This window comes from Larimichthys crocea, chromosome I, assembly GCF_000972845.2.
Source record: "Larimichthys crocea isolate SSNF chromosome I, L_crocea_2.0, whole genome shotgun sequence".
In the NCBI taxonomy this organism is placed as follows: Eukaryota; Metazoa; Chordata; class Actinopteri; family Sciaenidae; genus Larimichthys; species Larimichthys crocea.
Window position 1 is genome coordinate 32,602,326 of NC_040011.1, and position 11,402 is coordinate 32,613,727.

At 41.8% G+C, this 11,402-nt stretch overlaps 1 protein-coding gene across 6 annotated transcripts; it reads left to right on the plus strand.

Annotated features, from left to right (window-relative positions):
• The first annotated feature begins 1,567 nt into the window (after positions 1 to 1,567).
• LOC104920377 (SWI/SNF-related matrix-associated actin-dependent regulator of chromatin subfamily E member 1) lies at positions 1,568 to 10,062 on the plus strand. Of its 6 annotated transcripts, none has more exons than XM_019266178.2 (11): positions 1,571 to 1,993; positions 2,692 to 2,742; positions 3,020 to 3,063; positions 3,344 to 3,442; positions 4,338 to 4,418; positions 4,757 to 4,888; positions 5,113 to 5,284; positions 7,581 to 7,753; positions 7,863 to 7,964; positions 8,458 to 8,719; positions 8,814 to 10,062. In XM_019266178.2, exons 2-11 carry the CDS (start codon positions 2,736 to 2,738, stop codon positions 9,017 to 9,019), a joined length of 1,278 nt encoding a protein of 425 aa, XP_019121723.2. In that variant the 5' UTR covers positions 1,571 to 1,993; positions 2,692 to 2,735; the 3' UTR covers positions 9,020 to 10,062. The 6 variants fall into 6 exon arrangements, with proteins under 6 accessions (XP_027137803.1, XP_027137773.1, XP_019121723.2 ...); XM_010732624.3 differs by having other exon boundaries at positions 1,572 to 1,993; positions 3,344 to 3,448; XM_027282002.1 differs by lacking the exon at positions 4,757 to 4,888 and having other exon boundaries at positions 1,568 to 1,993.
• The last annotated feature ends 1,340 nt before the right edge of the window (positions 10,063 to 11,402 follow it).

An 11,402-nucleotide genomic window follows, 5' to 3' on the forward strand; every position in this document is an offset into this window, starting at 1 on the left:
AATATATCCATCTGTCATTTATAGTGATATTGTAACATCATATCTCTGTCGAACCGTCACTGCACTGCATTAAAAAACAACATGTTTGTATAAAGGATATTATTTCATGGGCACAGGAAATCTGTTGTCGGCACAGTCCTGGCTTCATCGCCAAGTCACATTCTGCACGTTGCAACAGCGAGGCTTTGTAGTAAGAGAGCATGGGTACTAAACTGACCTGCCTGTAGTTCAGACCTGTCTCTCTCTGAACTGAAGTGCCACATTATGAAGCGCAAAATACAACAATGGAGACCCCTGAACTGTTGAGCAACTTCAGTATATCAAGCAAGAATGAGAAAGAACTTCACATTCCTGAGTGTGTGGTAAACGTCCGTGTCCCAACTTTTTTATAATGTGTTGCAGATATCAAATTCAGAACATTTAATGTCTTGTCTTTGTGTTGTATTCTGTTGGATATGGGTTGAAAGAGGATTTATAAATCATTGCATTCTGTTTGAATTTATTCTCTCAGATACTGCCTCATAAATCCCGTATTGGTCAGGATATAGCAGGGGTAGTTGATTTCTGCCTGAATCAAACAGGAAAGACTAACTGACCTAGCGTTAGCCTTTTTCACACCTGTTTCATTCAACAGATGTGAAAAAGGTCAAACTGTTGCCTCCAGCTTCTAATATTACCTCCACCGTCCTCCACCAGAGTAAACTTTCAAGTCTGCTTAGTTCCACTGCCTGAGTCTATTTTGGAGAGCTCTGTGGGCTTAAGAACTGGATCTGAATCTGCATTATAAGAATAGCTTTATGGGTTTCTCTCTGATTGATTCAAAATGTCACAGGGTCTGTTGTGCCCCTGGGCATCCACAATCCCACAGCTGTGCCGGGGAGGCCCTGCTCGAGTGTCTGTGTTAAGCCTGCACAGTAGCTTACAGGAGACATGTGACCTCCACCCTACCTCCAGATGTAGTCCATCACAGGTGTCCGACACTAAACAAGGTCCTGCCCATGCCATGTGTGGAATCCGCTCTCTGTACCATCCATACAGCTCTCTGGCCATTGCCTGGGTGAATGAAAAGAAGATAAAGCATCCCACCTGCAGATGAGATCACAACAGTGTCTGCATGCATATCATACAGGATGCAGGTCAAGCAGAAAGAGAACAAGCTCTCAAGTGTGCAGTGTAAACAGAGAGAAACAGGGTCACAATGAACACAATCAATTAACAAATCCAAAACAAGTACTATTCAGGTTGAATGGGCAGAGATGTAGGATAAATCCTGCAGGCTTTGGACTGTTATCTTTAGGGAACACACTATTACAACTATTGACCTGGGCGGCTCTCAAACAATGAGAACAAGAATGCAAAGTATTTCAGTTCTCAAAACAAGGGAGCGCTGAATAGGGTAACCTTGATTTTCTCAAGAGCTTAGCAGCCTGTGAAGCGTCCATAATGCAACTTATGGGATAGTGACATAATAATTAAATCCAACGTTTTGTGCATTATAGTCTGAGACAGAAAATAAAGGGTGTAAAGTGTGAAGCATCTTTACATGGAGTCATGTATTTTGCAGTCAGGGTAACAATGCAGGTCAGGTATTTTTTACTTCTCTACAACACAGCAGTGAACAGAGCACACTGTGATTCTGGCACATCTGCATGTTAGATAAAGCTAATCGTGTGCAGCCGCGCTGTTATGATAGCGCGTCTCTTTTAGTCTGAATGCAAATGACTATTGTTGAGAAGAAAGATGTTTCTGCTGTCATATTATTCAATTAGAGCTGCGGCAGTGACAGCTGAGGGCGATGAGCATCAGCACCGAGGAAAGGAACAGCTGTAATGAGGGGAGGGTGGGGGTGCAATTCTGGAAGATTCTGCAGGAATCTTACGAGTGGACCCCATTTCATTCGTTTATTGTGGGGACTGTTTCTCCGAGCTAGCTGGTTAGCCTTCCCTGTCAAAGCCACAACGTACACACTGTGGTTGGGACTAAAGGTTTTAGGGTGAGTTTTCTGGCCAACACTTTAGTATACATGCTTGCTTGTCACCATCAGAATCTATGGGAATGTGTATATCTCTGGATGCGTTGGTTTGACTTGACGTTGCATGCTAATATCTCAGAGTCATTTCTCTTTTCATTTAGCTTAGGTAGCTACGCAACCAGCTAACCGCCGGCTCGCTGGTTATTCAGACCAGCTAACGCTAATTATGCTGAGCCAGGCTAACCTAATTACCATATATCTACTGTTTTAACAGTGGCGTTACCGTTCAAGTCACTCACGTTAACATTAACTCTATCTACTGCTGCCGTCTGCTGTGGATAAGCTAACCTAGCTGCAAAGAAAGAACAAATTACTGTAGCGACACTGCGTTAGCATGCTAAGGCTCGCTCGTCTGTTAGAGACGGTCAGACGACCATCACCTATTGTCACATTCAGATATCATTACTCATTGGGCATTTTTAATGAGACCTTCAGTAAAGTATCTTTTCTTTGGCTAACATAAAATGAGCTCCCACATCATGCCCAGACTGTCAGCGATCAGGCTCATGAAGCTAACGTGGATGCTACCTAGCATTAGCCAGCCCTGTTGTCTGTTCATCATCATCGGCATCTCTTTGTTTTGTGCCATGTATGAACCACCGCGTCAACACAGTTCATCTCATTAATACGATATAAACTGCTCAATGTGTTTATTACAGAGCCAATGACTGGAATAGACTGATACCTACTCCTCACTGCAAAGATGTCAAGTAAGCAACTGGGAGTGTTGTAGCTCGTTGTGATGTGATGATGCCATAAAAATGCACATTAAAATACATCAGACCTGCTGTGTCCATAACAGATATGTGATATTACCACAACAGTGCAGTATCTAAGTGTATTAATGGTGATATAGGTCTAGTTATTACAGAAGGTTTTATGGCATTTTATGGTATTTTTAGTACATATGATTAAATAGTCAGTCTTAGCTCAGCTGGAGGTTTTTGACTGGGCTGATGTCTGATTTGGACTTTTCTTTCACAACAGAGAGACCATCCTATGCCCCTCCCCCTCCCCCTGCCCCTACAACTGTAAGTACCCCTGTAGCACCCGGCTGATGCTGCAATCTGCAGACATCATTTTTAGTACAGCGTATATATTTTTCGGACAGATCAGCTTTTCCCTGTTTGTAGCTCAGACGCCACTGCTTCTAAAAAAAGAGGATTTCCTTATAGCTCCAGCATGAATGCAGGCGACTTTATTTTGCATTTCCCAGCTTATTTCATTAATTTTCTTTTAGTTTTTTTTTCCTTGCCCCCCTTCTTTTATGTCATTTCTCATTCGTATTTCTGTCTCATTTGTTTCCATCAGCAAATGCCCAACACTACCGGGTTTGTGGGGTACAACCCATACAGCCACCTTGCCTACAACAACTACAGACTGGGAGGGAGCCAAAGCAGCAACAGTCGGGTAACGGTATGAACATTAACACAGAGTAAAAAAGGTGACTGAAAAATGTCAAAGTTTAGAACCCAGTGGAGAAAATGAAACCTGTAAATCACTTCCAGTTAAAGTTTGACACTTGACAGTCAGCCGGCTTGGTCAAATAAGACACTGCAGAGCCTCTGCTAGCATCAGTGGCATTGGAAGTTTTGGCCAGATCGACCTTTGTTCTGTCCACAGTACATGAGATTAGGTGTATTTTTGCATTTCTCCTGTTCAAAGATGCTGCTCCTACTTCTTGCTGCCAAATAGTCAGTGTGAGAAGCCTGCAGAAACTCATTCCATTACTGAGACTGAATCTGAAATGTGCATCATTTCCTCTGCTGCCTCCATCACAGTGCAGACTGGCTAAAAGTCCATCTGTGTGTATTCAAAGACCACCTGCCTTTCAAAGTCTGCATTTCTGACAGCCATGTTAAGTAACCCATGCCATCAGTGTTGCCATGGCATTACAGACTCGCTGCTCGGCATGGCTCTGGCTGCTGAGCAGTAATTTAGTCGCTGCATGCAAGCTGTGGTTGGCTGACTCTGATAATGGCATTATGGGCAAATCTCAGCTTAAGTGAGATTTATTTATTTATTTTTTTCACAGTCAGTGCTATTCCATTGTACTCTGTGGGGTTCCTGATTTATGTATGGCCTCAAACGGACATTAATTAAATCATGTTAATTGAAGTGACACGAAATTACTTTGGTGCATATTGTATTTGATTCCAAGTCTAATTTTTCGACAGTCTTATGTCAAATGACATAACCATGCACATAGTTTCACAAGCTGTACTCAGCTTAGCTTAGCCAGAGTGTTGTCTGATTACTCGACAGCAACCACAACTTAAGGTGACTCTTTTTCTTTGTTCACCAGAACTCCTCTGGAATAAATATCCCAAAGCCACCCAAGCCGCCTGATAAGCCACTGATGCCATATATGAGATATAGTCGTAAGGTAAGTACACAGTAATTAACTGCTATCTTTTGCATCATCATGTTCTCTGTTGGAAGACAGGGATGCTTTGATTTTAAAGATATTCATTTAGCTCAGAGTAAGTGAGACGTGCATTTTGTTTCAGACACAAATAGTTGTTTATCGAGGTAGGTGTGAAGCCAAATTAAGCCAGGACTTAGCTAGGACTGTCCACTCCACGTAGTGGGATTTATCAACTTGGAGATGGAGCTTAAAGCACACGGCCTCCTCTGGTTTGTGACCTCTCTGCAAAGAGATAACCATTTATAGCCCCTCCAACCCAACCCAACCCCACACCCATGTCTGGTTCTCATCACCAGGTTTGGGATCAAGTAAAAGCCTCCAATCCTGATCTGAAGCTATGGGAAATTGGGAAGATAATCGGTGGCATGTGGAGGGACCTCACTGATGAGGAGAAACAGGATTATTTGAATGACTACGAAGCAGAGAAGGTTGGTTGTTTTACAAGGGGTGTTTATGGGGTTTTTCTCATGGGTGACCAGTAGATGTGTCTCCAACAGTTGTGGGTCCCTCCAGTCATCATTCCTTCCTTCCTAACAGTCCTGAGTAAACACCTTTCCTCATCTTGTCGTAGTTGATTGAAACGAGGGTCCACATGTAGTGTCTGCTCGCCTTCTCTGTTTCCTTGTCATTCCTGTCATCTTTTCCACCGTAGATTGAGTATAATGAGAGCATGAAGGCCTATCACAACTCGCCAGCCTACCTGGCCTACGTCAATGCAAAAAGCCGGGCCGAGGCAGCTCTGGAAGAGGAGAGCCGCCAGAGGCAGTCCAGACTGGACAAGGGCGAGCCTTACATGAGTATCCAGCCAGCGGAGGATCCAGATGGTAAGGCCACTCAGCTAAATGCTTTGTCTCCCAAGGTTTAGAGCACTGTGACAGAGCTGTAATTACTGTAGCACGACCACACAGAGTTGCCAGTCCACACACCCAGAGACTGTTATCTTTTTCCCTCCTCCTACACTGCTACAACCATCCACATTTTTGGTAATGCTACCTCTGAGCTGCCATTTCTGCTTTTAAGCTGCAAAATGGAACACAGTTCGTCTTTGTTTTGCACAACTGTTGACATTTTGTAGGTATTCTTGGCATTGGTTTAGACATAATTGCAAAATTTACATTCTTTTGTCTGTTGTTTTAAAGACTGACGCACACACACTCGTTAGACACACAAGCCAGAAGAAGACGTTTGAGTTACACCCACCTCAAGGAAATGATGCTTGTCTGGGGTCTGGCTGAGTTACAGAAGAAGATAATGATGTACAGGAAAACTACAGATAAAACCAATTGCTATTTAGAAACACCCCAGACCATAAAAATGTCAGAGCCGGTATCCCAGTGGGTTATGTCCTCAACAGACTGCACGTACGTCAACGATTAAATAAGATTTAGCTCTCCAGGCGGCTACATATTCAGAGATTGTGCTTTAGTATTCAATAAAGTCTGTCCAGAAATTCGGCTCTTAAGCTGCTGACATGTCCCTGTTTCTCCTGTTCTGTTTTAGTTAAAGTGACTGCTTTAATTTCATCAGTAAAACAACCAGCAAAACTGAACAAACCATCTGTTGAAAGTTTGTCATGGGTTTAATGTAATGAGGGCAGTGTTGAGCATTCAGGAGCTCTCTGTTATCAATGTTAAACAAGCAGTGTTGTGCTCAAACATCAAGTTCTTTTAGTGTGATTAGTGAGCGTGACTGTTTTCTGCTGAATTTGTGAACATAAGAAAGGCTTTATTCTCACACATTATCTCAACAATGTATTACCTTCTTTGTTTCCTGTTGTGGTATCAGGCAACCTACGTGAGCGCCTTTGAAACTTTCAACATGGCATGAGAGATTCATTTCTGCTCTCTGGAAAGTTTCAGGCGTGCACACATGGGTGCACAGCGGCCACAAGTACAGGTGAATGCCTATTGCTGCATCACACAGAGGTTTAGCAAGGTTTTGCCACAACAAAGACAAAATGGAGTGCCACGCTTATGATAGCATCGTTGAAGTGTTGGAAAATGGGAATATAAAAGGGGGAGCAGTCGGTAAATAAATATGCAGATAGAGAAAATAATCACATAAATTATGTTAACACAATTCTAATTAAAAGTAATTATTAAACATAATCCTGTAACCTTACAGATTTTTTAAAACTAAATATATAGATGGATTAGATGTAGTCATTTGGTCCGTTATTAGTCACTTCTTTAAATGTCTATATTATAGGCAATTAATTAATTACTATGCAATCAAATACCAGTTTAACTTCATTTGACATGGACTCGTAGATTCTTGATAACATGTCACATTTTTTATGTATACTGTATGTTTTCAAACCAACCTGCTGTATGTATGACTCTTACAATGTTGTTACGAACAGCAGAACAAGTTATGTTGACACATTTTTGTGTTCTGCAAAAAAGAAGTTTTGACAGCACAGGTTGCCAAACAGTGCAGTCTTGAGGGTAACTATATGTACACGGACTGCATCCCAACAGAACCTGAGCAGAGGAGAACGGGAGAGAATTGTCAAATATAAATTCACTAAAATGACGGTTCTCAAATTCAGGCTGTAATCACTGTCCAAGATGCTTCCAGTTCAGAATTTTATTCATAATGCCTTTGCAAAATAAATAAATAAAATAAAAAAGCTATTTCACTCCATCTGGACTTAATTCTTTAGTGGGGGAAAAGTAACTGGGGATGATTATTGTCTTAACTGTATTAGGATTTTACCTTCCTGCACCATCATCCTGTATTTACATGGCAAAGAAGTATAAGTTTAAGACAAAGAAGGACATTTGCTGACGAATGAAAATTGCAGACTACATCTGTCCACATACAGCGGGTTATAATTAACCACTTGTCCCATTCACCTAACAATAACGGCTCTGCTTTGCTTCAGGATGTATTTTGACATAATGGCCTATACTTAACTTGAACTCTGTATAAATATTGAGCAATATCCTCCTTGTGTTTATGGTGTCTTGATACAGCAGTATTTGCATCATTTTGTTTTGTATCATTTGTTCTGTAGTTTGCCGAAGCCTCGTACTCGGTGATGGTGACTGTGTAACACATCTCTACTCTTTTGACCCAAGGTGACACTAACAACTCGGATGTTTTTCATGTCTTCAGATTACGATGACGGGTTTTCTATTAAGCACTCAGCTGCGTCTCGTTTCCAACGCAACCACCGTCTGATCAGCGAGATCCTCAGTGAGAGCGTGGTTCCAGACGTGCGGTCTGTTGTTACCACTGCTCGCATGCAGGTCCTCAAACGCCAGGTCCAGTCTTTAATGGTACACCAGGTAGGATTAACTTGTGGTCTTCTAATGTTCACATAATTGTGGCGCTTAGCAGACAGTTTTGTTTTTTATGGTTTAATAGTGTAATAACTGTGGTGCCTGTGTGTCGCAGAGAAAGTTGGAGGCAGAGTTGCTTCAGATTGAAGACCGCCACCAGGACAAGAAAAGGAAATTCATTGAAGCCACAGAGTCATTCACGAATGAGCTCAAGAGGGTACGGCATCTTTTACATTGAGCTTGGTCATCGCTTACTCGCACGCAAGCTTCATTTTGCACATTAAACTCTACAGTGTGCAGCTCTGGTCATGTGCCAGTCTACGCCTGCCTTACAGCCACCAGCTGCTGCTAACTCCATCCACATGTTCTGGCAATCATATAGCTGTCATCATTTACAATTTGTAGCCCCCATAATAATCGTTGTTCTGAAATGAGATGCAGCGCTGTGCAGCTGAGTGCACTGTCTGCTCTTCACAACAGGTGGTGCCATTTATCCTTTCACAGAGCTTCTTACAGCCTCCCTTCTCTGACAGAGAAGTAGCATTTTCACACAACATGTACTGAAGCATTGGTTTTAGTTAGGAACAGAACTTTGTGCTCATTCATTGACATCATTTAGTTACGTCTAAGTGTACAAATGCAGCAAGCTCAAGAATGCAGCAGTTGTTTTCACCTTTCTGCATTAAACCTCTCAATGTTGTACTTTGAAGCTGTGCTGCATGAAGGTGGAGGTGGACATGGAGAAGATTTCTGCAGAGATTGCTGCAGCAGAGGAGGCAGCCCGCAAACGGATGGCAGAAAGAGAAAAGGATGCGGGAGACCGAGTTGCAAGAGAGGCCCCCACCTGTGTCTTAGCAGAAGAAGAAAAACACATTTGTGCAACACATGGCAACAAGTCCCAGCATAATTCTCTCAGTGAAAATAGCAACAAGGAAGGCGAGGAAGCCGAATCTAACACCACAGACGCACCAGGTGAGCTACACTGGTCTATGTTTGTGGCTGTGGGGTTGTCTTGCTCACTCTCGTTTTTAACATGACGTCACGTTTTTTTGTTTCTTTGACTCAGGGAAGCCGAAGGCCTCAGAGGAGCTCGAGGCTCATCCAGGAAGTGAGGAGGGGGTTTCAGAGGACAAGGAGAGTGTCCCAGAGGGAGCCATGGAGGAGGGAACCAGCGACAGTAACACAGGCTCAGAGACCACCTCTGCTCAGACAGAAGATGCCCCGACTAGTGAGCCATTAGAGGGGCCCAGCAAAGCAAGAGCTGCCCACTGAGTCCAACACCTAAGTGTCTGTGAACCGGCCTCTGAATCATCCTCTGATAACACACAGTATATTGCACAGTACCATCTCAGTTTGTCACAGCATATGAAGAGTGTTCAGATGGGCTCAGTGTTTAAACAAGCCTGAGGCAAAGATGACGTTTTAGGTTGAAAAGGCTCACAGACACGCGCTGAAAACAAATAAATGAAAAAAGTAAAACACTTGAAGCCGGCAAAGCAATGCTCATAACATCAGTGGCTGCTAGGTGCGCCATAGAAGCCCATGTGAAAGCACTATATTCTGTCTACAGACCCCATTGCCATTTGGAAGAACCCATAGAGGCCCTCTTCAGCACATATTGATACATATCTCTAGCACTATGTCTGGCAGATCCCAGATCGTCGCAAAATGAAGACTGGCTCTATGAAAAAAAGCTGTCACATGAAACAAACATTGTTCAGTGTTATATTTATCGTTGCCCTCTGTATTGTAGTGTCGTTGTTTTTATTGTTATTTTTGCATGTTGCAATTTTTAAAAATAAGTTGGCATACTTGTGAAGAGTGGAGCTGGGTGACCATCTCCTTGGCAGGAGAATATTTGTTTACTATCTGTATCAGTATTACAGTGACAGTATTGTCTCAGGAGTTTGTAGTCATTAGTAGTAGATCTTTTTGTTATTTATTGTAAGCATTTTTATTATACTTGTGTATTGGTTGTCCTGGCCTGTGCCTGGCCCAGTCCATCCATAAGTATATCATCAGTATGATCATCAATGCTGTACAATGCTCAACTACCAGTGTTCTCAAGTTTGCTAGCTGTCAATCAAATCAAAAGCAGTACGCTTAGAACAATTCTGTGTTATGATCAATATTGCAATTTTCAGCAGAAGGGTACCGGAACTTTTAAATGTACCGTAATTGTGTACACAGTGTAACGAGGTTTGCTTAAACATGGATTTTCATGTCATAAAACAGCTTGAGGAACAGTCATGAACATGCAGTCTTAAAATGAATTTCCTTTTGCATATTTATACCAATAAACTTTTCTACCCTGAGGAAGTTGTCACCTTTTCTTTAAATAAATGTGCAGATATAAAGATTAAGATGAAGCAACGAAAACACCAGTTTGGTAGATAATTCCCTGGACATAAATTATGAAAATTTAAAAAATAGTGTTAACTCAACAAAGAAACACCCCAGCACCTTAATGTTTAACCCTACAATATAAAAATACCAATGAACCACTCAAACATTTATGGCACAAATGAATCAATAAAATGTATGAACATGCGTTTAACAGTATACTACAAAACATTATTCTTTAAGAACCATACCCACATTACTGTACCTAGTCATGGTGCATGAATGATCAAAAACAAGCATGCAGTATAGAGGTATGCAGAGGCTTCAACAAACATTCATTGTTGCATAGTGTGCTTGCAGACAGCATGTTTGTCCTTTGCACAGTACAGGTAAGGGAAGTGGGTAAGATGAGAGGGAATTGTTCTGATTTCCTGTTTTCAGTACAGAACTAGCAATCTTCCTGAATGTTCAGTTGTGCGTGCAAGTCTAAATTGAGCATTACTGCCTGAAGGAGAGACTCGAGCATGACAGATTTAGATTTAAGCTATCTGTATCACGTCTAGTTTTAACAGCCTCTTGTGAGATGGTGTGATGATCAGATTTGACTTGGCTTTAGGTTTTAGGGTTGAACATGGCCCCTGCTTTGCAGCTTGCCATGTTTGGTAGTATGTGGTTAACGCTGCCTCAAGTGAAAGCTACAAACCACAACCGCAGAGATACAGGTGTGCAGAAGCCTGTTCGGATCATGTGAGTTAGTGGGCAAAAGGGTAGTTCAGCTGTCCGGTATCACAATTCTGTCTCCATGACACTGTATGTGCACAGCGATGCAACAAAAATGTGGGGGAAATAGCAGGTGATTTCTTTTTTTCATTCTACTTTACACTTTATTTTAGTGTTTACTCACAAACTCATCTTGTTTGTTTTTTTTAAGTTGACAGCCACAGAAAAAAATTATTAGTTCACATTATTATTTTTTTATACTTTACAAAATATTTTTAAAAATTTGTGTTGGAACTCTGCAGCTGTCGGCTCTGGTCTTGTGGTTATTCTGTTATCTTCTTTCCACTTTTTATTTTTCTGTGTCCAAGCAGGTGGTTGCATTGATAAAAACAGGTAGAAACAATGGGGACTGATCTCGAGTTATACACATGCAGTACAGAACTGACTGTGTGTGTGGTTTTAACAATCATAGTGTCACGAACAGAAAGCTCTTCCCTGAAATAACTCATTTACATACTATTCATAAGATGCTTTGTACCTCAGACCACTTCTTCTCAGGTAATCCCCTAGATAGAAACACTATCATCGAGTT